The 27479-nt window shown below is 36.8% G+C and overlaps 1 protein-coding gene across 8 annotated transcripts in view; it reads left to right on the plus strand.

The window, feature by feature from the left end:
• The window catches only part of MYCBP2 (MYC binding protein 2), a 212991-nt gene that overhangs the window by 45313 nt on the left and 140199 nt on the right, over positions 1 to 27479 (plus strand). For all 8 annotated transcript variants that reach the window (XM_087759490.1, XM_087759491.1, XM_087759489.1 and 5 more), the window contains exons 4-17: positions 4970 to 5123; positions 6513 to 6709; positions 6935 to 7177; positions 7448 to 7519; positions 10833 to 10929; positions 15419 to 15492; positions 16681 to 16819; positions 17610 to 17686; positions 19261 to 19465; positions 22004 to 22168; positions 22896 to 23054; positions 23802 to 24006; positions 24719 to 24864; positions 26964 to 27065. In XM_087759490.1, coding sequence (XP_087615616.1) covers positions 4970 to 5123; positions 6513 to 6709; positions 6935 to 7177; positions 7448 to 7519; positions 10833 to 10929; positions 15419 to 15492; positions 16681 to 16819; positions 17610 to 17686; positions 19261 to 19465; positions 22004 to 22168; positions 22896 to 23054; positions 23802 to 24006; positions 24719 to 24864; positions 26964 to 27065 — 2035 coding nt within the window. The remainder of the gene's footprint in view (positions 1 to 4969; positions 5124 to 6512; positions 6710 to 6934; positions 7178 to 7447; positions 7520 to 10832; positions 10930 to 15418; positions 15493 to 16680; positions 16820 to 17609; positions 17687 to 19260; positions 19466 to 22003; positions 22169 to 22895; positions 23055 to 23801; positions 24007 to 24718; positions 24865 to 26963; positions 27066 to 27479) is intronic.

Here is a 27479-nt window from a genome sequence, read left to right on the forward strand (position 1 = left end):
GACCCAAAAGGGTACCGGTGGGCTTTTTTTTTTTTTTTTGGCTCTGAGCTGCCTCGGAGACAGAGGAAATTAAACAGCTGTCTACCCTGCCTGGTCTCTCAAAGGACCCTTCTGTTTTGGGGTTTCTGCGGGTCGAAGAACAACGGGTGCCAGTCGCTACCACAACAGTGCACCGGCAGCAATATCGCACCAACCGAGACTCCCTGATTGCCATCCATGAGTTGACTTGTCAACTGGAGAGCCAAGGAGTGACCAGCAAGACTCGCTCATCAAATGGCCGGTGCAAAAGTCTAATGGAGGGTGGAGACTAATAGTAGACTATGTTGGCCTGAATGAAGTTATGCCACCGCTGAGACGTGCTAGAACTTCAATACAAACAGGAGTCAAAGGCTGCCAAGTGGTATGCCACAACTGATATTGCTAATGTGTTTTTCTCAATCCCTTTGGCGGCAGAGTGCAGGCCACAGTTTGCTTTGACATGGAGGGGCGTCCAGTACACCTGGAATCGATTGCCCCAGGGGTGGAAACACAGCCCTACCATTTGCCATGGACTGATCCAGACTGCACTGGAACAGCGTGGGGCTCCAGAACACCTGCAATACTTTGATGACATCATCATATGGGACAACACAGCAAAAGAGGTTTTTGAGAAAGGGAAGCAAATAGTCCAAATTCTTCTGGAGGCTGGCTTTGCCATAGAACAACATAAGGTCAAGGGACCTGCACAGGAGATCCAGTTTTTAGGAATAAAATGGCAAGATGGATGACATCAGATCCCAATGGATGTGATCAACAAAATAACAGCTATGTCTCCACCAACTAGCAGAAAGGAAATGAAACATAAGTTTTCTTCGGTGTTGTGGGTTTTTGAAGAATGCATATTCCAAATTACAGTCTGATCATAGGCCCTCTCTATCAAGTGACCCGGAAGAAGAATGATTTCAAATGGGGCCCTGAGCAACGACAGGCCTTTGAACAAATTAAACAGGAGATAGTCCATGCAGTAGCCCTTGGGCCAGTCCGGGCAGGACAAGATGTAAAGAATGTGCTCTACACTGCAGCCACGGAGAACGGCCCTAGCTGGAGCCTCTGGCAGAAAGCACTGGGGGAGACTCGAGGTCGACCCTTGGGGTTTTGGAGTCAGGGATACAGAGGATCTGAGGCCAGCTATACTCCCAACTGAAAAAGAGATATTGGCAGCATATGAAGGGGTTCAGGCTGCTTCGGAAGGCGTTGGTACTGAAGCACAGCTCCTCCTGGCACCACCGGTGCTGGGCTGGATGTTCAAACGGAGGATCCCCTGTACACATCATGCAGCTGGTGCTACATGGAGTGAGTGGGTCACGCTGATTACACAATGGGTTTGAATAGGAAACCGCAGTCACCCAGGAATTTCGGAGGTGATCATGGACTGGTCAGAAGGCAAAGATTTTGGAATACCGCCAGAGGAGGTGACACGTGCTGAGGAGGCCCCACTGTATAATAAACCATCCGAAAATGAGAAGCAATATACTCTGTTCACTGTCGTATTGTAGGAAAGCATTGGAGATGGAAAGCTGCTATATGGAGTCCTATATGACAAGTTGTAGAAACTGCTGAAGGAGAAGGTGAATCAAGCCAATTTTCAGAAATGAAGGGTATTCAGCTAGCTTTAGTCATGGCCAAACGAGAAAAGTGGCCAGTGCTTTATGTCTATACTGACTCGTGGATGGTGGCAGATGCCCTGTGGGGCTGGTTACAGCAATGGGAGCAGAGCAACTGGCAGCGCAGAGACAAACCCATCTGGGCTGCCGTGTTGTGGCAAGATATTGCTGCTCGGGTAGAGAACCTTGTTGTAAAAGTATGTCACGTAGGTGCTCATGTACCCAAGAGTCGGGCCACTGAAGAACATCGAAAGAACGAGCAGGTGGATCAGGCTACGAAGATTGAAGTGGCTGAGGTGGATCTGGACTGGAAACGTAAGGGTGAATTATTCCTGGCTCAGTGGGCCCATGACATCTCAGGCCATCAAGGAAGGAAGAGATGCAACATGTAGAAGGGCTCGTGATCGAGGGGTGGACTTGACTTGGTTTTGTGTGTGTGTCCGTCCCCCGCCGTTGTTTTCCTTTTCATCACAATTTTTTAATTATTATTTTTATTTTTATATTTTGTTTCAATTATTAAACTGTTTGTGTCTCAACCCACGCGTGTTCTTACTTTTGCTTTTCAGATTCTCTCCCCCACCACACCGGGGAGGGAAGGGTGAACAAGCGGCTGTGTGGCACTTGGTTGCTGACTGGGGTTAAACCACGACAGTGTCTTAGGTGTTCTATTGAAGTATCTTTTTTTTTTAATCTCAACCTTGAGGAAGTCAGGTTCGTTAGAGCTTTTGTTTAGAATACGTTTCAGAATTAAAAGCTGTCCTATGCAATTTCTATAAGAAGACTGAGAACAATCGTTTTTAATAAATGTTAAGAGAGACACAGAGATGCAATTTGCTGGTCTTCGGATATTAGCACAATAAAGTTTGTATTTTGGTTGTGTTCAGACAGTTCAGTAACTTGCTTTGATAGCTTTCAGTTTTTGGATTTACATGAAATATTTGCTTTTGCCTGACTTATTTATTTAGTACCTTATTTATTCAGTACTTTTGCTAATGATAGGGAATTCTTTCTGCTTGAAATAGGGCAGATTCAGTTCTACTGATTTGATTTGCAGTTGTTTCCCTCCTCCCCCTGCCCACTATTAAACTTAACACTGGGTTATGGATGATCTGCAAAAGCCATGTACTAAAAGGAGCAAATGATGGTTTAAGGTGGAATTAACCAACTAAGTATTCTTTGTTCCTGCAGTGGCATACATTTTGCTGTTTAGCTAATTAGCTTAAGCAAAAATGAAAATTTTCAAGTTGTAACAAAAAATAAAAGAAAAATAATTACTCTTTTTAGAAACTGACTTTTAAAATTCATTAAGAGAATGTGTTACCTGTGTAAAGTATTTTTTTGTATGTATATAATAATATAATAATATACAATTATGCGGAGAATTAAATATACAGAGTATTATGTATTCTTAAATAAATATAGAAATGTGGGTATGGAGCAATTATGAGAGAGGAAAGACAAAGGAAATAAAAAACCAGTGTAGACGACTTCTTGAAGAAATAGTTTTTTTGGATGAATTACTTATGGATCCTAATGTCTGCATCCAGGCTAGAATTTTGTGTACCCTTTGTAAGGTGGGCTTATGCTTTTGATCCGAAGTCTCAAAGATGTTGCAAAGGAAACGGGAGGATGGTTGTGTGGAGAGCATCGGTAAGAGCTGGTAGGCTGTGACACAGAGACTGAGGCTGCGGGAGTGCTTGTTTTGGCTCAGAGACCCTTCAGAGAGCAGCAAGAAAAAGAACTATTTGCTTATTCTGTCCTTCAGTGCACAGTTTGGAGGAGTTGAGAGGGAGAGAGAGAGCGAGCACCTACCCAGTCTGTTGATCTCAGATACTAAAAAAAACCAACCCAAAACCTGCACAGATCAGGCCAAATCCCAGCAGAACTATCCATTGTTGATTCCTGCTTTAGTGGAAGTTCACCAAAGTATTTTCTCCACTGTGTTAGGTGCTCTGCTTTCTCCAGCTGCCTCTGTCAGCTGCTAGATGAGGTCTCCTATCTGAAGACTGGGAAGAATAGAAGAAACTTCTCAGTTTCTCTCAGAGACGCTATCACTGGGAAGAAAGGGTGTTTCTAAAAATGTCCTGCAGTATATTTTATTCTTTATCCTGCAAGATGATGCTGAGTTTTGGATCCTGGAAAAACCATCTGTGCTGTTATTTTGTTGACAGGGTTTTTTTGTTCCCTGTAGATTCCATGCATGTGTTTTCCCCCACTCCATTGAAGATATGAAATGGAAGGTGCAATTTGCAGGAAAATTGCTGTTGCACTTTGAAGACTTGATTTGATTATGTTTCTGTTCTTCCTTCAAATATCAAACAAGTGGTAAAACAACTTCTGAAAGACAGGAATCAAAATAAATTGAATGACAGCAAAGACAGTTACAAGGCATCCAGTAGAACTTACAGCTGACTGTCAGAACGGATCTATTTTAAGCATGAGTAGCAGTTCCATTAACAATTTTATTTCTTTTAACATTTCGGTCTTTTTCCTTAGATTTTACTCAGGGGTGTATGTATATTAAACACTGAACATTGGGGCTCTGCTCCTGACAGAAAGACATAGTGAAGTTTTGAAGATATGGTTGCTTCTTTGTAATGAGTTAACCCTGTTCATTTCTCTTTCATCCTCATCATTTTCACATACTGAGTTTGAGAAGGAAGTGACAGGCAACAGTCAGTGGAGAGAAGCATAATTGTAATCCCAGAATATTCAGGAATGCTAAAAGGGAAAGTTAGGAGTGGCTGTAACAGCGCTCTTACAGATGTTGTATTCATTGGCATAATGCATGTCTGTGATGCGTACATATGGAGTTTTAGTGACAAGTAATTAATCTTTATTTTTTATGTTGTCACAAGAACAATCTCAGAGGCTTTGGAGGGGAAGATAGTAGTGCTGCCCATATCAGCTGTCAAATGTATCGTTACTCAAGTTGGGAAGTCAGGTTGCAAGCCAATTCTAGCTAGCAAGGAAAAAGAGGTCTGTCAAATAAAGTGTGAACTCAATAGAAGTTAGAGGGGCTCAGAGGCACAGTTTGTCTTACATTGTCCAAAAAATTCTAAGTTCCCTTATTTTTTCAGGGAACTCTTACTCTGCTTAGATATGCTCTTTCATATAATGACATTACTTTTGTGTAATATTTGCTAGTACAGTTGTGTAGGTGGGCTCTTGATTTTGATTCTCTTTTGAATTACCATTGTATTCTGTATTACGTTTTTGTTATTCAAATAACTGTTGTGTTCTGTGAACACTGGGATATACCTTTATTGATGAAGACCCAAAAATATTGTATTAATAGATATTCTGAAATATCTGTACTTCTTTAGATCATTGAAGTTGGATTATGTGAAGTCTTTGAACTGATAAAGGAGACAAGATTTTCTCATCCATCCTTGTGTCTCAGGAGCCTACAAGCCCTACTGAATGTGCTCCAGGGCCAGCAACCAGAAGGCCTGCAGTCAGAGCCTCCTGAAGTCCTAGGTAATATCTCATCTGTTACTGTATTTGTATTAACATACATCTGTTGTTGTATTGGACAGAAGAAAATGGTTCCTAGCAAGTATTTGTGAGATAGTAACATGCTTGTTCTCAACAGACTGACTTAATTCTGGAGTGTAAACTCCTTATGGTGTATGCAACCAGTATGTAATCTTTTGTAGAACAGGAATGTTGGCATGTACATATATATATATAAAAAAAAGTCATATTTTGTTGCTGTGTAATGCAGAGTTTCACTGAAACATAGTAAACCTTACAACCTTACAAATTGTGATTCATTTGTCTTACTGAAGGTATAAAATACTTTGCCTTATTGGAAAGAAGATAGTTCCACAGTGATCCTCTCTTACTATCTGCTGTTGTAATCTATAGCTTAGATATTTAATGCTGTAATTTATATAAAACTGCAAAACGAAGTGTCAGAATTCTCATTTTTATTTCCTCTGGCCATTGAAAGTTTTCCCTTAAAATTAGTTTTGCTTTTAATGATATGGAAAATAAAAGTTAAACTCCTGATGACTTTGAATGTATGATTGATTATGTCCTTTAAGTTAAAATCCAATTGTCTTTTGTTAATTCATAGTTTTTACTGGTTTATAGAACTTCAAGGAAGGCTAGGCTGTAGCATCTGTTGTTTAAAAATAAAAATAAAATACATCTTAAGACTTTCTACGTATATTTTCCGATGTTGTGGCTCAACAGTATTCTATTCCCAAAGATGATAGTAATTTGCTACAGAAAGCTTTTATTTTGTATTGATGCACAGACTATTAAAAAGCTACAAAGAAGGCTTTGTTTTGATTACTGCCTTAGGGATTATTTTTATATACTATCAAAAAAATTGAGGTGGATTTCTGTTCACACCTTGATTGTTAACATGTTCAGCTGCTAAACAGTGCTTGAAAAGAGGCATACGATCAAAATAATTTTCAAGCTTTGATTTGAAATGCTCATTTCTGAGAAATGGGATGTGCTTCAACGTGGGTAATGATCATAAAGATTAGACAAGGTTGGTCAAGACCTACACATCCTCTCAGTGATGAGGTAGACTGAATAGGCAGGTAAAGTAACTCCTCCTGGCCCATTTCTTATTAATATGTTCCAGTGTAACAGAAGGACTTGGTTTTTCTTGTTCTCCAGCCATTGTGATTATCAAGACTTGATGTTTTCTGGATGAAAAAGAATGAGAAGTTAAGGATGTTGTAGGCCTATTTGAGTGGGATGCTTTCTTTTCTGTCTGGAAATAGGGCTAAACTTAATGGCTTAGGAAAGATGCAACATGTATTTTGTAAGTTTAATTTCCCATTGACTGGCAAATGGCTTGGTATGATTTTGTGACTTGTCTATGTAATTGTTGTGTTTTATCTGCAGAATCCCTGTTCCAGCTTCTTCTGGAGATAACTGTCCGTAGCACCGGAATGAATGACAGTACAGGACAGTCCTTGACAGCACTTTCCTGCGCTTGCCTCTTCAGTTTGGTAGCTGCATGGGGAGAGACAGGAAGAACGTTGCAAGCAATCTCTGCTATCCTCACCAATAATGGCAGCCATGCTTGTCAGACTATTCAGGTCTTGCACTAAAACTTCTCTGTATCTGGGAATCTATGTAAATGATGTGTACATGAGTTCTGAGAAGATCTATTGTGTAAATTCAGTTAACTTTTTCCCCTCACTATTTTCGAGATAAGAGTAGGTATTTCTTTGTCTCTCTTGAGTTGGAGATAGAACAGAAAATAGAACATTTAAAAAAACAGAAATGTTTTTCACTCACTCACTGTTTCTTTTACTGTTTAGGTGCCAACCATTTTAAACTCTCTTCAGCGGAGTGTACAGGCAGTTCTGGTGGGCAAAATCCAAATCCAGGACTGGTTCAGTAATGGGATAAAGAAGGCAGCCTTGATGCACAAATGGCCATTGAAAGAAATATCTGTAGATGAAGATGACCAGTGCCTACTTCAGAGTGATGGTTTTTTCCTCTATCTCTTATGTAAAGATGGACTTTACAAAATTGGCTCTGGATATAGCGGGACAGTGAGGGTAATGTGATTTCTTCTTGTCTGATGAAGACAGTTAAAATATTAACTTAACTTTTATGATGTCCTGTTTCCATTTTGTAGCTTACTAATTATCAGTTCTTTTACAGTTTGTCTAAATTTTCCTGATTATTTCTATGAGAATTTTACAGCATTTTCTTGCAATTTTCACTTCTCAATACAGTTGAAGATATTGTTATTTAGATGGTAAATGATTATGTGTAAAATTGTCACTCTGATATTTATTAAAGGATTGGAGTTTTTTGCTTTTCAGGGCCACATATACAATTCTACATCCCGCATCAAAAGCAGAAAGGAAAAAAAGTCCTGGTTAGGCTATGCTCAGGTGGGTGAATAATTAAAACATAAAACGTGTGCCCCACCCCCCATCCCTCATGAGTAATTGAAGTGGACTTTGGCTTAGAGTAAGCTTACATGGATATCGTATTGTTCTTTTGGCTTTAGTTATAAAAATCGGGTTTTTGGTACTGACTTTTAACTTGTGGAAGGTAAGGGACATCTGATTGTATTGACATATAGAAAGGAGTAATGAAAAGTGTCATTGATTTGTGTTGTCACTGTAAAGACTTTCTGAAAATATGATGGTTCAACACATAAATTTATGAATTGTACAGTCAATTGATGTGTGCTTCTTAAATAATGAAGTTGGTGGATGTAAAAATGTGCTGTTGCAACTAAGTAGTGTAAAAAAGAACTTCAAATATCTATTTATGAACATAAATTGATTTTAAAACATTTGCAGTAAAATAAGGAAATGCTATTTTTGTTGGGGAGGACTGAGGGTGTGTAAACCATAAGTAGAGATAATTGTTGATGTTAGCACTGCAGAGTTAAGTATATTTGGATGTTTGGGTTTCTTAGAGTTAGTCAATTTCTGGAATATCAACCACCTTTTCTTATACCTTTGTCATTCATTATAAAAATAGTGGGTTTTTTAGAATCCTGTTATTACCTCTGAGTCCTCTTTCTCTCAAAAAAAAAAATTACAGAGAACAATGAATTTGATTTTTTTTTTTTAACAGTGGAGCAATTTTTATTGTATATTTACTATTAAACTGAGTGATCTCATTGTCCCAGTGTGAAATGAAGTGTACTCCTTGCCGTGTTTTTGAAGTGAAATTTTTCATTACTATCCTGGTTTTGGCTGGGATAGAGTTAATTTTCTTCATAGTAGTTGGTATAGTGCTGTGTTTTGGATTTAGGATGAGAATAATGTTGCTAATACAGGGATGTTGTAGCTGCTGGTGAGCAGCGCTTACACAAAGTCAAGGCCTTTTCTGCTTCTCAGACCACCTCACCAGCGAGTAGGCTGGCAGTGCACAAGAAGCTGGGAGGGACAGTTGACCCCAACCAACCAAAGGGATATTCCATACCATATGATGTCATGCTCAGCCTATAAATCTGGGGGAAGAAGAAGTAAGGGAGGGATGTTCGGATTTAGGGCGTTTTGTCTTACCAAGCGAAGCAGGTGTGTGGTGCTTAGTTGCCGGCTGGATTAAACCACGACAGTTAAAAATACGTATTCTATTATTACAGTTTTATATTTATATCTATATCTATATATGTATATATATAAAATATATACATGTGAAATCTGGTTTTGTTTAGTATTAAAACAGATAGATCACCAAAAGGTATACTGGCGCAATACAAATGCATGTGGATGCATTCATTCAGGAGCCTGTTTTATCAGTGTGGAAAGGAATAGGATCCATACAGTTTCACTTTATAGAGTTACACATTTGGACATTCTGTACATAGCTATAAATATATCTGATGTTCTTCTTGGAGTGCTTGTACAGGTCTATACACTCATACAGCGACTGTACCCAAAAGCAGTGCTAGTCAGAAAAATGTCACTCTGGGCTATTTTTATAGGAAGATGTGTAGTTGCACTTATTGCTAAGTATGTGTCCATAAAAGAGGTAAGACGTGCCCCCAGTCTCATTTCCCTTCGGGTGCTTGTTTAAGTCAGCTCACATTGAGGTGATTTTTCTTACTTCATCATGTAAGTTATTTTAGACTGAAGCTTTTCTATCTACTTTAATGCTTTTTACTCATTTTGCCTAGTTTGCGTGGGTTGGTTTTTCCTGATTTCAGAGAGATTTATTTATCCAGGAAAATTCAAGTAGTGTAGAAGGAAAAGGGTTGGTTGGATTTCTCTGTTGTTGTTAGATGATTGTAATTAAGGTCCCTGACTCTTTGACAAATGGGGAGATTCTGAAGTTAAGCCTTAGTGACCTCCCTGTGAAATGCATCCATTCTTAGATGTGTAGGATTGCCACCTGAGGCCAATCATGCTTCAAGCAAGTGCAAGCCATTGTCATATATCCTGCTATGACACTGCTGTTGTCAGAATCATTACTTAGCCATTATTCATATTGGCCTCTGCAACCCTCCTGTAGGTGAATAGTGCTTTGCTTGGCCTCAGTCACCTTGAATGAGTATGTTCATAAGTGCCCTTAAGTAATCTTTTTTCCTTTCCTGTAGCTGCTCTTATAGCAGAAGTGCTTTCTAAGTGTAAATTCCCCAACTGTGTTTCTACCCTGCTCCCTCAAAATCTTTGAAGGGTTCATAGGCATTGTAGGATTGAAAAAGATAGGCAAGCAAACTTGCCATATTGCCTCTCTTACGGATCTGTGCATGTTATGCAAATGTGGGGGCTTATGCAACCGATCTAGTTTAACCTAAAACAAAACTTATTTGACTGCGTTTGTTTAAAAGTGCATTCAAAGTTATAAACAATAAACCTGAAATGTGAGTTTCAGGTAGGCAAATCTTTTTACTGGTGACTGAATCAAATCTTCAAAAAATACATACATGTGAACAGAGAAAAGATACTATTTTGGCATACCAAAGGAGACTTCTTGATGTGGGCTGCTGACCAGAGTAGGTAACTTTGGGGATATGAAGGTATTCTGCCCATGGAGAAACAGAAAGAGGAAATCATTAGTCCCGAGTATCTCCCTTCCCCTAGGTCTGATTAGGAGTTAGGAGGTGAGCACTATAAGAACTCATTGTATGCAACCTTGTGTCATGGCTGCTGTTACCAAAATCACCATATACTTTGCAGGAATTTCTTTGATGAAGAGCTCAGAAAGAATAAATACATGGAATCTTGTTAGTGTGGGAGTCAAAGTAGTTAATCAACATTTTTGAAAAATTCTCTAGTTTTTAATGCACATATTAATATTCATTAACGATCACTCTTCTATGTAGGGCAATATATGTATCTCCTTCCTGGAATTCCAGTGAATTTCTTGTTGATTTGGAAAATGGGGACAGGAACATTGTTTTTTTTACTGAGGCTGTGGCTTTTAACTGTAATTATATACACCTGTGAAGAAGAGAATTACTACGCGTGGCTTCAAAAGCTGTATACGAGCTTCAGCACGCTGATCTGCAGCATATAGAAAGTGGGGAGGAAGGGGCTAAAATTTCCATTTTTTATTGCAGAATTTGATTAGTGGAAAAAAGTTGATTATCAAAATGAAGCCAATTTGATGTAAAAGTAAAAGATTTCCAAAATTTTTAAACAATGCCTAAAATAATGATTGCATTTTTTTCACTTTTGACAATATCCTTTGATGTATTTAAGAATATTTTCATACCAATATGTATATTTTTACTTTTACCAGGGTTATTTATTATATAGAGATGCGAATAATCACAGTATGACAGCCGTAAGAATAAACCCTGAAACTTTGGAACAAGACGGTACAGTTGCTTTGCCAGGTATGAACATCCACATATGACAAGATGGTTATAGTTTACTGTTTACATGCTATGTATTTTGAGGTAAGCAGAAGAGAAATTGAGATGGATTTTGAGATCACAAAGAGACTGCTTTTTATGACTTTGGTTTGCTGCATTAGACCAGCTGCAATATGTCATTCAGAGGTCTTGCATCTTACTCCAACTACTAGAAGAATATTGAAACATTTTAGAATGCATGGTCATCTTAATTTAAAGACTCCAAGAGCTTAACTCCCTTCTTAAAGAATTTTTATTTCTTTCTTGTTTGAACTTTGAGCATTTGGCTCAGATACGACTTCGTTTCCAGTATCTCTTACATGTAGGTAGTTACAAACTATGATCAAAATAATTTGGTTTTTAATATAGGTAGCAATGTATCCAAAAAACAAAGCACGCTAATGAACACTGATGGACCGTGTTTCTGATGTTTAATGTGGTGGTGTGTTTTTGTTTATTTGTTTGTTTTTTGGGTTATTTTTTTGGTAGTTTTGTTTTTGTGTGGGTTTTCTGTTTGGGTTTGTTTCTTTTTGTTTTTTTTTTTTCTTTTTTTTCAGAGGAGTCTCATAATTTGGGTCTCAGTTTAGAAAATGAGGATGTTCCTGAAATGTGCTTTAATGGCCTCCTGGTGAAACACATCTGTTCTTAGCCACTCACATAAACAGTAGAAGGGCACAAGAATATCTTTTGAACAATGACAGGCTTATTCTATAGATCAGAAGAAAGATTTTGTGTTGCATCCTGACATAAATAAGAAGGCACTGACTGAAACCTCAGAAAAATTTTCTAGGCTTTTTGTATTTCAAAAACAGACAGTAATTTTTGAAACAAGCTATGAATGTAGAATCTAGTCTATGCAACTTTCTGCAAGTCCTTAAAATGTGGATGTCTGTTTAAACTGCTTGGTCTTTGTGGGGCTGTATGAAAAATTTGAGTCAGAGCACATTCAAGGACTTGACAAATTGCCTTGTAGGATAGTTTTTCTACTTTCTTCAGCTCAAGGCAGCTTCTTCAAGCAGTAGGGTCCCCTGAGGTCCTTAATTATGTTACCATTGGTAAACAAATCGGTGCTCTTCATGTAAGTCTTGAGAGATGCTTGAGCACATTTGAAGTCTACACCGCTGAGCCATTAGTTTTCTTTTGCAAATCTCAGTGACAAGTGTCATTCTGCAAGACAGCCTTGTGTTTATACTATAAAAAGGCACAAATTAAACAAGAGTCTGCCTTCTAAACAAAAATGTATTAATCTTTCAGTGCAAAAGCAAATCTTACAACTGTGGGAATACCTATCCCTCAAACTGTTTCACACAATTGCATTTCGTATGGTTTGTGATGTTGTCAAAGTGGATGCTAGATGTTCTTCGTAACTACTACCCTTTGTATTTCAGCCCTTGAACTTTGCTGTTTTACTTTCTGCACTTCTACGCATTTATCTCAGTGTTACATTGTGAGCAGATATGACCTTGTTCTTTTGGCTACGACAAATTCAAAGGGGTCTACTTCTGGTTATTTCCGTTTCCCATTAGAAGGAAAGAAGTGAAGGGCGGGGGGGAGGGTATGTGACCTATCCTGAGGAAACCTGAGTAGGTACGCAACTCTAAATAGTTGTGGCTGCCCCACTGTAATCTTAATAATGACTTGCAGCATGTTGTAGTTCTGAAAAACCACACCGGATAGAACTAGAGGGCAGTAACCTTGCTAACAGCTGAACACTGATATGACTCCAAGTATTTCCTCCTAGTTGGTATGGTATTCAGACATGGCTCTGTCTGAAGTTAGTCTCTTTCAACTGCCTGGGTTGGTGATAATGCATTTAAATAAGGTATTCATATTTATTCATACAGGGATGCGTAGGAGATTAGGAGTTCATTAGGAGATGTGATTAGGAGTTGATCCTAGCTAGAAGTCATGTGACCTTAGAAAACTCAGTGAACTATGGAACATTATCTTCTCCTTTCTCAGAGTAGGTTCCACCAGCCTCTTGAAACCATAAACTTCAATTTCAAAGGGCGGTCTTTCCGCTCTGATAGATGATCTAGCAAATCTGACAATGTGTCTGGAACTACCAGACTGTGTGTCAGCATTCTTGTATCTAATGCCTTTGCCAAGCTTCATACGCTGTCCTTGAGCTGTGGATCTGTCTTCCCAGTCCAAATATCATAAAGGAATCCCTGAGTTCTATGAGATTTTCTAGGTGATTGGACCTGAATTTACAGAGGAGATTTTCATCTTGACTGTTTCTTTAACAGTAATGCTTACTGCATACATTAGAGAAAGAAAGGTTGCTATGTTCAGCTGAAGAAGTTGAAGTTACATAGTATATGGTTTAATTGTTCTTTGAAATTACACATTAATATCTTGGAGCTCAGGACTATTCACTTAGTCTGAAAAGTACTGCTAACTGAGGGTAGCCTCGACAAGCTCAAGAGTACTTACTAGCAGGCACAGGATGCACTATATAAATACAGAAGGTGATGCTTGACAGTCATCTCTTGAAGCCTCTAAGGAGGCTATGATTAACAGATGTCTGTAGTTATGTCCTTTAAGTAAAACATAAGCCCTTTCTGTTACGGTAATCTCCAGACAGAAACTTTGGATACCTTCATCCCCAGAGTAATTTCCAAAGTCAGATTGAATAAGACTACAACTGATCAGAAGAGCTCCTTGCTAGCTGAGACGCTATACTAACCTACTTTTTGCAGATATTCCATTTGCCTTCCATTTTCTACTCTCTCCATTAATTTGATATTTAATGCTGGGCCCGGATGTCATCTAATCAAGTGCTTATTTTTAGGAAGTCTTCTGAAGAACATGTATTTTTTTTTAAAAAAAAAAAAAAAAAAGCATCTCTGTTCCAGATTTCCTCTATGAACACACCTACCAAACATATAAACAACCCCCAAAAATGTTTACTGGGAGGCTCGCCTCTTGTTGAAGTAGCTCAAGAAATAGGCTAGACAGTGTAATATGGACCCGCTGGTGGCCAGAATATCCTGTTTCCTTGACTGTTAGGCTTATGTGAGCATGTAATTTTAAGCCATTCGAGGGATACTTACTAGCTTCCTATAAACTTTCAGAAATGTCTTTTGGATTATTTTTGGAACTTCTCTTCAAGTTATTGACAACTCTTTTGTTTTATCACTAGTATCACTTTGCAGCATAGAGAATTAGTAACATGAACTGACTTTGGCCATTAAATCCAAGATTATTTTTGAGAGAGCAATATTTCAAACTTCAGTGTCTCTGCTGTTCTCTATCCTGCTTGCTGCTTACCCTCTTTGTGATTCATACCTGTGTGTGCTCTAAGGGGGAGGTTGTCAGCTTTAGGTCTATTACTTCAGGATGTGAGAATTAGAGAAGGCCACCTAATGCATATTCTGTTCCTGGTAAGATGCTGTATTGGACTGGGCAGTATAGCAGGAAAAAGTAAAGAAGTTTATGGGTTTGTGAGTACTGTGAGGTTTTTTTCAGCTGTATTATTTTTAATAAAACAATCCAGCTAGCTAGCAAAAAGTAGCAAACTTGCTGGTTATGCCAGAAGGGTATTATGTGTGCTTCATTTAGCATTACATTTGTTAGATAAAATGACTGATACTGGATCTTTGGTTGGGTTATGAAGCAGATATTTAGGGTGTAAAGTAGCTGTCTTGTAGTATTTTTGGAAGAGGTCTCTCTCCTGTGTGTAATCAATGAAACAAGCACCTTACAAGCCATATAATATCGATCTCTCTGTTAGTAGCTCCATCAGCAGAGCAGGAAGGGAAAAAGAGATGGCGTAGGGACATACTTTTAAACTTGTAGAGAAAGTGATCTTTTTCTTTTTTCCCCTAATATGGGCAGAGTTCTTTCCCTACCTTTTTTTCTTGGAAATAGCAGACCTATTTTCAATAAATGTGTGATGCATTCAAGTATATGCTTATAGTTTTCAAAACCCCCTAGATTTTCAGTTAATAGTTTGGCAAAATTCATAAACAATGGGAAAATGGGATTAATAATGAAAAGTTTGATTCCATTTCATTTATTTCTGTAGGTTTTATATGCTGGACTGAAGAAACTTTTCTTGAAAGATAATGGCCCTTATTTAAAAAAAAAAAAAAAAAGTCTTTGGGGAAGGAGAATAGACTAACACTCCCAGAAAATTAGAATTTAGTTGTGTTATAATAGTTTAGAATACCCCTTACAGGTGAATACTAAATGCTTCTGCAGTTAAATATTGGGGTAACCCCTTATATTTCATACAATGGAAAGTGCTTTAATAACTCTTAAAGGGACAAAGGAGTATTATATACTTTTGGTGAGAGAGGAGATCCTAGCGTAAAATAACATGTTATCAGAACAGTATGGTCTCTCTGGACAAACTAGAACTCTCATAGTCTGATTGTAGTGAGAATTAATTAGACAGAAACAGAGAACAGTGTGTGTATGTATGTTAATATAAAATGATGCAGTACACTTCATCTTTCTCTTACAGATTGTCATACTGAAGGTCAGAATATCCTTTTCACTGATGGAGAATATATTAATCAAATAGCAGCATCTAGAGATGTAAGTGTTACATATGACGGGTAAACTATTTTTCTCTCAACTGAATTGTTTTATTTTACAATACTTACAGCTTCCTTTTGCTGAATGTTTGGCTTTTTCTTCACTAACACAACTAAGGAAGAAATCCGTGTAACTAGAGATAATGAGAAACTGCCAAATTTGTGCATAAAGGAGCAGTATTTTGGTATTTATCCACACAATTTTGATTTGTGATGGATTTTTCAGATAAGTTTTAAGAAAAACTTTGTTGCTCTTTATGAGGAAAAAAATCTTATACATGGAATAATGGCTTTTTAACATGTTATTCTACAGGGTCTCTGTGGGATAAGCTTCTTAGAGCTTAATTATAATTTTTTTTCTAATTTAATTTCCTGTAATTGCTTTGGTACTTGTTGGGGAATTTCAGCCAGATTTAATAGAAGTATGAAAGATACTACCTTCCAGTAGATTTTTATATGAAAATTGCCTGTTGGCCAAAGCAGTGGAAACCCAAATAAGTGCTCCTACTAGGGACCAAACAGTTCTAGCTGTGTTCTGTGTTTTGTTTGGCAAACAGTTATTCCATTCTTAGTTCTGGACTGGTCGCTGTTTTTGGACAGTAAGAAAGCCGTAAAACAGGGATGGGGCAGGGGTGGGGTGAGAGAGGGTTGGCAAGAGATGCCAGATGTGGCATGAGAAAACCAGGATTAATCCTTTTTCCTGCTAACAGAACAACTTTTTTTTTTTTTTTTTTTTTTTTGATATGGCCAGATGAAGATACTTCATCTGGACTTGTAAACAGAACCTGTTTTAGCTAGTCTTTAAAGCAGTCGTTCTTAAACTGCATGCAGAATTTTGGGGTCTGAATCAGCAGAAGTTGAGGGCTTAAAGGATAGATGTAAGTAGTTACAAAAGCAAGATTTCAACAGTGAGATTCAGAGTTAATTATTTCTATAGCAATTCGCTATCTTCATAGTGCTCATAGTGTTTTCATAGAGTTCAATATATGTTTAAGGTTTGTCAGATACTTATCTTCAGCTCATCCTGTTTTGCACTTTCTTCTTTTCTCCTCTATAATGCATGTTACTTTATCAATGTGTCCTCTGATAATTTACTCTGAAATAATATTATATTGATGCACCTAGGCCATGAAAAATAAATTAATGCATTTATTGCACAGTATAAAGTAGATCTTTTTATTTATTGCAGGATGGCTTTGTAGTGCGAATATTTGCAACAAGTACTGAGCCAGTACTGCAACAAGAACTGCAGCTTAAGCTTGCAAGAAAATGCTTACATGCCTGTGGCATCTCGCTGTTTGATCTGGAGAAAGACTTGCACATTATCAGTAAGTCCTCTTCTTTGAAGGTTAATAACAGGCCTAGTAATTCAAATAATAAAACTGAAACATTGCCCCTCCCTTTGTTTGCTTTTATTATGTGCAGGAAGGTATAGCTCCATTATAAACATGTGGAGAAGTACACGGGTTTTGAAACTGCTTGTGTTATTTGACTCATAGTAATCCATACTCATTTTGAACCTCCTTTCTGTCTATAGCGCTATCCATGGTTTTCCAGTATTTTCCTATAGTTGTTTAATAAATATATAATTGTTTGAAGCTTGGACTTCATAATAGTGCTTGTATAACATGTAGTTAAGCTATAGAACTCCTTGCTGTGGGTCAAAGCTAATAAACTTTAATAGGACTGCTGGCTGGATTAATGGAAAAGAAATGCATTGAAAGGTAGTAAATATGTGAAAATCACCTTTGCATCAGAATTTGAGATGCAAAATTTTTGGTGTCTATGAAGGTATGTTGGAGAAATATCACTTGGCCTTTGCTTTGGGTTTTTTTGCTCTGTTAGGTGTCTGCTTTTGGCACTGTCAGAACAAAAGCATATTTGGCTACATGGGCCTTTTGCCTGACCAAGTGCAGTTGCTCTTACACTAGTGCTTTTTTCCTCTTTGAACTACCCTGTCAGGTCTGTCTAGCCTTCTTGTGGCAGAAAAACTTTGTTTCGTGTGTAACTTTCTTAGAACCTTTGTTGTGACAAACTCCCTGGTAGAGTTAAGTCCATAAACTGGTCTGTGAAACTGCCTGGTTAAACTGTCCAGTTAACGCAATCTTACTCGCCCAGGTACAGGGTTTGATGAGGAATCAGCTGTCCTCGGTGCTGGAAGAGAGTTTGCACTAATGAAAACTGCTAGTGGAAAGGTACTGAAAATGTTCTGTAGTTAATAGCAAATTGCATCAATGTATTTCTACGTGTTTTTTAATTTAATCATTATTTTCCACAATTCCTTTTTGCCTTTTTAGTATAGTAGAATGAATTTATATGACTGTATTTAAATACATTTTCAGATCCCACTTGAAAGGGAAAAAGGCAAATGCTTATTTGAAAGCATGAACAGACAGTGTTGGAACCATTGAGAAATCTGTGGCTTGAATTTATAGGAATTTCTACCGTCGTTCGTTCTTAGAGGCAGTGTGGGGCTTTGTTTTAGATTTGGGGCACAAAATTACCTTTTGTCTACAAATGATGTATTAGCACATTTTCAAAGTTTTTTTACCTCATAACTTTCCATAAACAGTCTGACCACAGTCATTTACTTAAATCCCAGCCTGATTTTTCTGATCCTTCAGAGAATTATTGACCTTCCCTATGCAAAGTTTTCAGTTGACTTCTTTAAACCTATTCTTAATGACTTGACATGTGGTTCTGCTCAGTGCACTGAGACTGTTTTTCAGAGGCATTTGCATATTCATTGAAATTTAGAAATAATTTTGCTTACTGTCACTATGACTTTTTACATTATTTACCATGTTTCTATTTCGGTTTGAGAAATTAATGTTATTTTACTTGTACAAGCATAGTTCTTTGTTTTCCTGTGTTCAGAATTGTATTGCTTTATTGTAATGAAGGCCTTACTCCTGCTGCTATCAAAACAATGAGATTGGGTTTTTTCCTAGTAAAATTTAATAGTAGGAAACAGAATTTGATCAAGCAGAACTCTTCAGACATTAGAGGAGACAGATCAATTTGGTCTTCAGACTAACAAATGCCTCTTCAATATAAAATTAACAAATTTCTTAGTTTTTGATCTCTGAAGTTGTGTGTTTAGGTATGAAATACACTTTATAAGACAATGAAAGATGGATTTAGGTGCCCACATAGGTTAACACACCCATTTTGTAGTACTGTTGAGTAGCATGGTTCTAGAGGAAACTTTTTAGTCCCTATCGGTAGTTTTGTGTTTGTTCACGTAAAATATTTTATTCTATGTTACTGTTTATGTACTCAGTGGCTACTGTACTTTTACTGAAAATAAGTTTTAAAAATGTGTTTATATTAATATATATATAATATATATATAAAATTTGTAGTAATTTGGTATTTTTAATTATTTTTATTGTTATAATACCATCTTGTTTTACACAGACCAGAGATTCCTCTCAAGTGTTTTAAATGCTTAGTTTCCTTTGAGTAGTTTCTTCCGAACAGTTCTTTCTTGTGTGTTCAACTCATCTAGCCAAACAGTTATATAAGAAAATTAACTCTGTCCACAGTAGAAAGCACATTTGAAAACAAGCAGAATCTAATCAGAATGTTTCCCCCATTAAGTCAAAATTCATGGGTTTAGTATGGAGATATTGAAATGGTGTAAACAATGTCAGGAAAAGTTCTATATGGTTTGAAATGACAGGCTTTAAAAACAGCGCAACTTTAAAAATGATGCAAGTTTGAAGTGCAGTGGCATAACTGAAAACGATAAACTGTTTTCTCCTAGATTTATTATACTGGCAAATATCAGAGCCTTGGAATCAAACAAGGTGGTCCTTCAGCAGGAAAATGGGTTGAACTCCCAATCACAAAATCTCCAAAGATTATTCAGTTCTCTGTTGGACATGATGGCTCACATGCCTTACTTGTTGCTGAGGATGGAAGCATATTCTTCACAGGTTCTGCTAGTAAAGGAGAGGATGGCGAATCAAGTACGTATTATGCTTGCTTGACCTATGGTTGATAAAAGCCTACTAACCGCCTTCTAATTTGAAGAGTTTTAACATTTTCCAAGAACATGTAAGCATGCATTGGGTTTGAGTTTTATGCCAGCCACAGGTCCTGACAGCCAATGCCACCACCTCTCCCAGCTAGAGATGTTGATCTCAACTTTACCATGGTTTGGATTACATGGTGGGAGTGCTATTTTAGAGTTGTCCTGAGAAAAGGCAGTCATAAGTTTGGTCAAGAGGCCATGCTGTCTACCTGGGACTTAGTCTGAAAAACTGAAGAGCCAAATTTTTGCATCTTAACTGTTGTGGTAGAGAACTTTGGAAGCGGGTGTTTTGCCAGCTAATGCCTCTCCATAATGGAGAGATACATTGATTAGAAATTGTAGAAGCACAGTCTTCTGCGCTTGATCAAGCGGAACTCTTCAGACATTAGAGAAGATAGATTAATTTGATCTTCAGACCAGCAAATGCCTCTTCAATGTAAAATTAACAGATTTCCTAGTTTTGATCTCTAAAGTTGTGTGTTTAGGTTGAAATACGCTTTATAAGACAATGAAAGATGGCTTTAGGTGCCCTAAAGCTGTGATCTGTTGTGATACTAAATTAAATACTTCACTTTAGGAAACAGGCTGTTCTGTTATGTTGTGTTAGATTAATTAAAAAAAAAGTAAAGAATGTTTTGAAAAATACTTAGCTCCTGAGGATCTTAAAACAAAGCTGATATTTTTGAGTTGCCAGCCTCATGTGTACATTTTAATAGGGTAATGTAATGTGTTTTTCACAGATAGCATTTTCATATAGTATTGAAGCCTAATTCAAATTAATCTCTCTATAATGTTCTGTTTTAATAGTGTAGTTTGATGTTACCATTAGAATTAATATATTTTTCACAAAGCAGGTTTGTGGAAAAGTTCGGTCTGCTAGCCATTATAATTTAAACACAGACTTAATAAGACTGAAATTTTTGTGCCTCGTTGCAGTCAGTTAGAAATATGATAAATAACACTCAAATATTGGTATAAAATTCAAGTCTTTAGGTAGTAGTTAGAATTCAAAAATGGATTTAAAATAGAATTTAAAAATAGATTTAAAATCTTGATAAACAAAAAATCTTGATAAACAGCAGTGGTAGAGTCCAGCTTTGTCTCAATCAACTGTGTAGGAGTTTTACCTTTCAAGAAAGTTGTTAACAAAAACTGAGTGGGCTGCATACATGAGGTATGGCACAGCTCATACAGAAACAAAGCATATGTAACTTATTGTTGCTGTGAAAGATTAGCTACACTGACAGTACTCCACAAGAATGTGTGGGTTTTCCCATGTAATATAACTAAAATACAGGCAAGAACGTATTTTAAGGTTTGATAATGCATATGGAGTGGATTTTTGAATGTATTCGGGCAGAGGAAGTTAATAGTAGTACTCCTGTGTAAAAGTCTTCGGATAACAAACTTGGTATGTGCTATAGTAACTTTAGAGTCTTCTTAAATGCAAATCTACTGAAAACTGTGTGGGACAAAATCATACTACTTTCTCCAGTAAATGTAGAGTAAATTTAAGAGATTCAAACAAAAATATTTCAGGAAGCACATTTAAAAGCACAGATTTCGAGATTTCTTTGCACACATATTGGGAAGTTAACCAAAATACAATTAAACTGATTCTTTTTGTTGCATGTTTAATTAATCTACAATTTCAGGTGAAACAGAAGTTTGGCATTTTGAAGCAAATTGCTGTCACTGCTTTTGTTTAAACTAGCAAAATTTACATCAGAAGATTTAGTGCTTACTAGACCTTCTCACTGAAGAATCTGCTCAAGGACCTGATCAAGGTCTTTCTGAGTTCTTTTAAAAGTTCTTTTAAAAGTTTGTAGAGAGTTGGTGATTGTCAGCAAGTGAAAGCAGCTGGCAGTTGTCTGACTTGGGCAAAAATTCGCAGGCAGTAATGGTAGCTGTTAGTTTTATCCAGTCTTTACCTATGTTGTTACTGTTCCGTTTGAGGCTGGATTACAAACAATGATTTTGGGGTAGGCTTTTTTTTCGTACTTTTCCTTCCCTTTTTCCTTTTGTGGGAATCTGTTGTGACTCAAAGGTTTTCTAAACATGGTTTTAATAAATAATTTAATATTTTCCTTTTGAAAAAATGAACTTGTGTAACATTTCTCTGTGAACTTACTGTGCATATATTGTCATATATATTCTTCTCAGATGGCAATGAAGACTTTTTTTACTATGCGCTGCTTTATAAAGTTCATAAAGTTAGTTCAGTGTATATGTATAAAAGAAAAACTTGAAGAATCATTCCTGAAAGATACGTATCTAGTCATGACTTTGCTTGCCATTGAATTTTTTGAGAGAAACAAGTGTAATCCAATAAAAATTTGACCAGATCATACAGATGGATTTTTTTTTTCTTCAGTAGCAGTCTGAAAACTAACCCCTAATTATAAAACAGATGTTTTTGTGCCTCTGAAGGTTTTTTGGTAGAATGACTTGCAATTTATTTATTTATTTAAAGCTAAAAGCAGACGGCAGTCAAAACCATATAAGCCTAAAAAAATTATTAAAATGGAAGGAAAGATTGTCATATCTACAGCGTGCAATAATGGAAGCAGTTCTGTAATTTCAAAAGATGGAGAACTCTACATGTTTGGAAAAGATGCCATTTACTCTGATAGTACAAGTAAGTTAATATTTGTCTTTTAAGTGATTTCTCAACTAGATAAACTGAAATTAGTCTGGAAGTTTTTAGCCTGTTGAAATGTTATTTGTGTGTTTCTTACTCTCCTAATAGACTTCTGAATTTCTGCTGATTCAGCCAAATATTGACAGAAGGATAGAAAGAGAATACAGTTTCCTTACGTTCTGTAAAAATACACAGCAGCACTGGTGACAAATACCCAAATGAATGCTTCCACTAAGGAGAAAAAAAAAAAAAAATCATTTGTTATATTAATCTGGCACTAGAAGGCCACACAGGGAAAAGTCACAGAAATGAGACATGTTTTGTTACAAACAAAGGCTGCAGGAAACCAGGCCTTATATGTTTCTCTGCTCACAAGACAGCCTGTTTTGAATTTGCAGGTGATCCAGTACATATCAATTTAAATAAAATATGACAGAAATAAGCTCCAATGGCATTATGACTCCTTTGGAATTGTTTTTCAGAACAAGTGATTTGCCGCAGGGTTTGGTTTGGTTTTGGCTTTCCTTTCTTTGCAGGACAAATGGCCTAGGCCTAATTCTCCTTTCACTTCTTATTCTAGCATTTGGTTTTTATATTTGTTGGTTTTCTCTCTTGCTGTTAATTTGAAAATTGTCAGTATCCACTAGCAATTTTGTTATAAGGCTGAAGTTTCCTTCTCAGGTAAAAAGTGCAATTTACCACTCAATTGTTTTGTGTCTTATAGGTTTAGTAACAGATTTGAAAGGCCATTTTGTGACTCAAGTAGCCATGGGCAAAGCTCACACCTGTGTGTTAATGAAGAATGGAGAAGTTTGGACATTTGGTGTAAATAATAAAGGACAGTGTGGACGAGACACGGGCTCCATGAGCCAGGGAGGAAAAGGTAAGGGACCTAGATTTTTCCTTTTGTTTTGTGTGCTGGAAAATATCACAAGTGAAAACATAGCTAAGCATTTTATTATAAAATACAATTCCAATACTAAAGCATAAGTACTTGCAACGTGCTTAAAAAAAAAACAGGTATGGATACTTTCACTTCAACTGTCACGTATTTAGTGTTCTGCACATACTTACAAACTTAGTTATGTTAAAAAAAAAAATCTCAACTACTTTTCTTTTGTCAGTGAAAAAACGTTTCTTTATAACAAATGAATAAAACCAAACCTCGTGACCCCTTGTCTTACTATGTGCTGTTGTTCTAGTAAGAAAAAATTTTCTACCTTTCCTTGTTTGCATTCAGTCTTGAGGCTGTTGTTTGCCTAAACAAGGCATGAATGCAAGTATACAATTTCTTCACACAACTGAACATTTCTGCTACTCCTAAATATAGGTATGAAAAATCATACTTACTCACCTTTGCCGGATTGTCACATTTTATGTGACAAGTAAATGACCTGTTACTTGTGTACTGAATATAAATGTTTCATTTCCCTTTTAGTTGTGAAAACTAGATATATACCCCAGCCCATGCTCAGAGAGGTTTCAAAAGTGACGTTGTGCTGGCTGAGCATGCAAATCGGGCACACTTAGTCATTCCTTTTAAAAATCTGATCTGCGAGTGTTCTTCAGAGCTTCCTCAGTAGCCACTGTTGGCCTCAGAAAACAGCTATTGTTTCAATATCTTAATTAGGTTTTGGAGTTGAGAACATGGCAACAGCAATGGATGAAGACCTAGAAGAGGAACTGGATGAAAAAGATGAGAAGTCCATGATGTGTCCTCCAGGCATGCATAAATGGAAGCTGGAGCAGTGTATGGTGTGCACTGTTTGTGGAGATTGCACAGGGTACGGAGCTAGCTGTGTTAGTAGTGGGCGTCCTGACAGAGTGCCTGGAGGGTAAGCAAACATGTGGAAATATACTTGCTATAGAGTGTTGAATGGCTAAAGCACATGTTGAATGTAAACTGAGTTGATGTGTTCTTAAACTTCAATGTAAGATTACGTTTTATCTGAAAAGAGTCTGTGCTTTTAAAATCAGAAGTAGCTTTAAAATTTTTGTAAATAGCTTGTGGTGGTTGCAGGTGATTTAGTTTTAAATGTATTTTTTTACATTTCTTTAGCATATAGTTCTTTACTAGCAGCTGTTGAATATAAGCACTAATGTAATCTGTGGCTTGACAGAGCTGCTGGCTTTGGGATAACCTTTCTTTGTCCTATGTTGAAGGGTTTTTATCTTGCTGTTCCAGTTGCTTTTATGTTACTTCAAGGTTGATCTGCCTAACGGGCCACTGCTTTACATATTGCCGTTACTATTTCTCCTGCATTGCATGTGCTCATTGTTTCCTTGTTCATGTTTTCATGTGTTGTATGTTTAACTAAATGAAGAAAAGTTAATGCTGAGAAGTCAGTTCAGATATGTGCGGTCAACGTACACTTCCTGGTGCCGTGTAACAGCAGCTAGGATTTAAACTAGCTATACTTACTGTTTATCTCAGGAAAAATTACATGTCCACAGACAGAACAAACTAATAATGTATGTTTTAATTACCAAGGCATCAGTAATGTGTGAAAATGAAAGATAGTGACAAAGCAACTCTGTTTGCTGCAGAATCTGTGGCTGTGGCTCAGGTGAGTCAGGCTGTGCTGTATGTGGCTGCTGCAAGGCGTGTGCTAGAGAACTGGATGGCCAGGAAGCAAGGCAAAGAGGAATCCTTGATGCTGTAAAAGAGATGATACCTTTAGATCTCTTGCTGGGTAAGTGATGTGAAATTAGCAAGATGGCTTTTAATTTTCTTTCTTACTGCACCTTTTGTTTTTTTCCTCGGTACGTCTGTTTGTGCTCTTTAATAAACTCAATCCTGCTGCTGACCTTTGAAACTTAAATTGGAATAACAGGTTACTTTAGAAATAAGTTTATTCTTTTCAGTTAACATTTCAGTTAGTATTTTCATTCTTCTGTATGATAAAACTTCGTATCTTAAGCAATGCAGTTCTTTCTTTCCAATCAAGTTACTGAACTTCTAGACTTACAGGGCAGTTTTAGTATAATATTGTTAAAAAGGATAAAATGTTCCTTATCAAGCACATTTATTTATTGGTGATGTAGCCAAGTGGGATCATTCTGGTAAGTGAAATATTTTAAACTTGCCCTTACTGTAGACGTGTGCCATTTTGACCTGTGCAGTTATGATACTAATGCTGATACTACAAAGTTGTTCTTGTCTTTTTTGATAGCCTGAAGATTTTTCTGTAATCTTTTTATCGGGGTTTTTTGCAGTCACATAAAAGATGGGGAATATTGTTTCTTGAAAACTTTTTTCTTTTTTCTCTTAGAAATTTTCAGAGAGAAAGAGCTGCCAGGAATGTGGAAATTAGTTTAAAAAAAACCCCAAACCACCTCCCACCCCCCACCACACCCCTCCCTCCAGAAGCCCCCTTTAGGGGAAAAATACCAACTGGTTTGATTACTGGAAAATACAGTTTGGGATCTTGCCTTGTAAGATGTATTATCACAGGATTTTTAATACTGTATTCTCTGTACTTAAAACTGGTCAGTTACAGGTTTTTGAAGATCAGACTTTCCTTCCTTAGGGTTTTTTTATATTTTAGAGGTACATAGAGCCCTTAATCCTGCATGGATGTATGGATATAGTATCTGGTATAGAAAAGGACCATAAAATAATCAGATGTATGACTTAAAATATTTATACATCTCACCAATTTGGGGGGGGGGGGGGGAGCAGGGAATAGTAATAATAGAAAATTATATGCTATACTTTGAGTGTGGGATTTTTTTTCCCCAAGCAAAAGTTAAATAGAAACTAGAAGTGGTTCTCTTGAAAAGTTAACACTAAGGACCCCAAATAACTTGCAGCTCTGATAATTCCATACAGATATTTCTAAATGTAATTTGCTTGTATATGGCTATCACAGAAGTAGGTTTATACTGACGGTGAAAGTGGCAATAGCAGCTGTGCTTCACAGCTCTATTCTCATGCATGACCAGGGAGGAGTTCTGGTTTTTGTGCTAGCTTCCACTTTGCGAACTCCTCTCCTAGCAGGATAGACAACAGCTCTTGGTCTGGGCTTGGCATAGTTTGAGGTGAGGGCGTTGAACTGGTTGACCACATTTGTCTGGAGAAAAGTGACAGTGCTTCCAGGTGGAGTTTTTGTTTGATATTGGGGACAAGGTGTATATTTTTTTTAGGTTGTTGCAGTTTTCTGAAAAAACATTGGAAAAAGGTAATGCTTATAGTTGTTTTATTGTTTGGTTCATTCAAGTCATGTTTTCTGTTTAAAAAAGTGCTTATCAGTTTCTTTCAAATTCCTAGTAAATTAGCTAGTTTGGTAAATAAGTCAGGTTTACGTACAGATGTATATGTGCATTAAAGTGATTGTATGCTTCTTAGTAAGCAGAGAGCATATAGTGGGTAAAGCATTCTTAAACTAAAAAATACATGATCTGTTTAAAACATTTTTAAAATATAAGCAATTTTATGCTTGTTTTAGTAATAATCCTTTCTGAAACTTTTTGGGGAAAAATTGATATAACCATGACAACACATAATTAAATATAAATATGCCTAGTAGAAAGAAAGTACTAAATACTATTCAGTTATGTTGGGAGTTATGGCAGATTCATGAAAACCAGGAAATTCAGAGATCAGGCCTAAAACTCTTCTCCAAATTTACTCCACTCCTTTCTATATTTCTACATATTGTGTCAGAGCCTTGTAAAGAGCGGGTAGTAAGTAGGCTTCAATTTTCATTTACTTAACTTCTTCTAGGGTTTATTACCATCATAACAATTTTTAAAGATAGTTTTACATATTTTATTTTCTTAATCTACGTAGCTGTCCCTGTTCCTGGAGTTAATATTGAAGAACACCTCCAGTTACGGCAAGAAGAAAAACGGCAGCGTGTAAATAGGAGACATAGATTGGAAGAAGGAAGAGGTAAGTCATCTTATTGATGAGAGGCTTCAGTAGTTTAAGCAAACAACTTAGTCTGTTTTCTAAGAATGGAAATTAATTAGTTTTGCTCTGGTGAGCCAATACAGTAACCAAACAAAAATCAGAACCTGAATAGCTAGCCTATGTTATTTAGTATGCTTTTGGAAAATTGTGGGAAATCTGTATGTTTAACAAAGTCTGCTCATAAGAATCAGAATTTTAATGGCGAAGAGTAGCATTTTATATCTCTTCCGTATAGTTAATTTTCATTTTTTGCTATTTCCTAGTTGAATAATAGCTCTTTAAAATATAGATGCTAAAACATTTTTTTATATGAAAAGTTGAAATGATTGCAAGCCTGTCCAGTACTAGTTACCTATAATATTAATTATTTATTATTACAAATTATTGAATTTC

The sequence above is a fragment of the Nipponia nippon genome, unplaced genomic scaffold, assembly GCF_047370975.1.
Source record: "Nipponia nippon isolate SJK-2023a ecotype South Korea unplaced genomic scaffold, ASM4737097v1 scaffold_2, whole genome shotgun sequence".
Lineage (NCBI taxonomy): Eukaryota > Metazoa > Chordata > Aves > Pelecaniformes > Threskiornithidae > Nipponia > Nipponia nippon.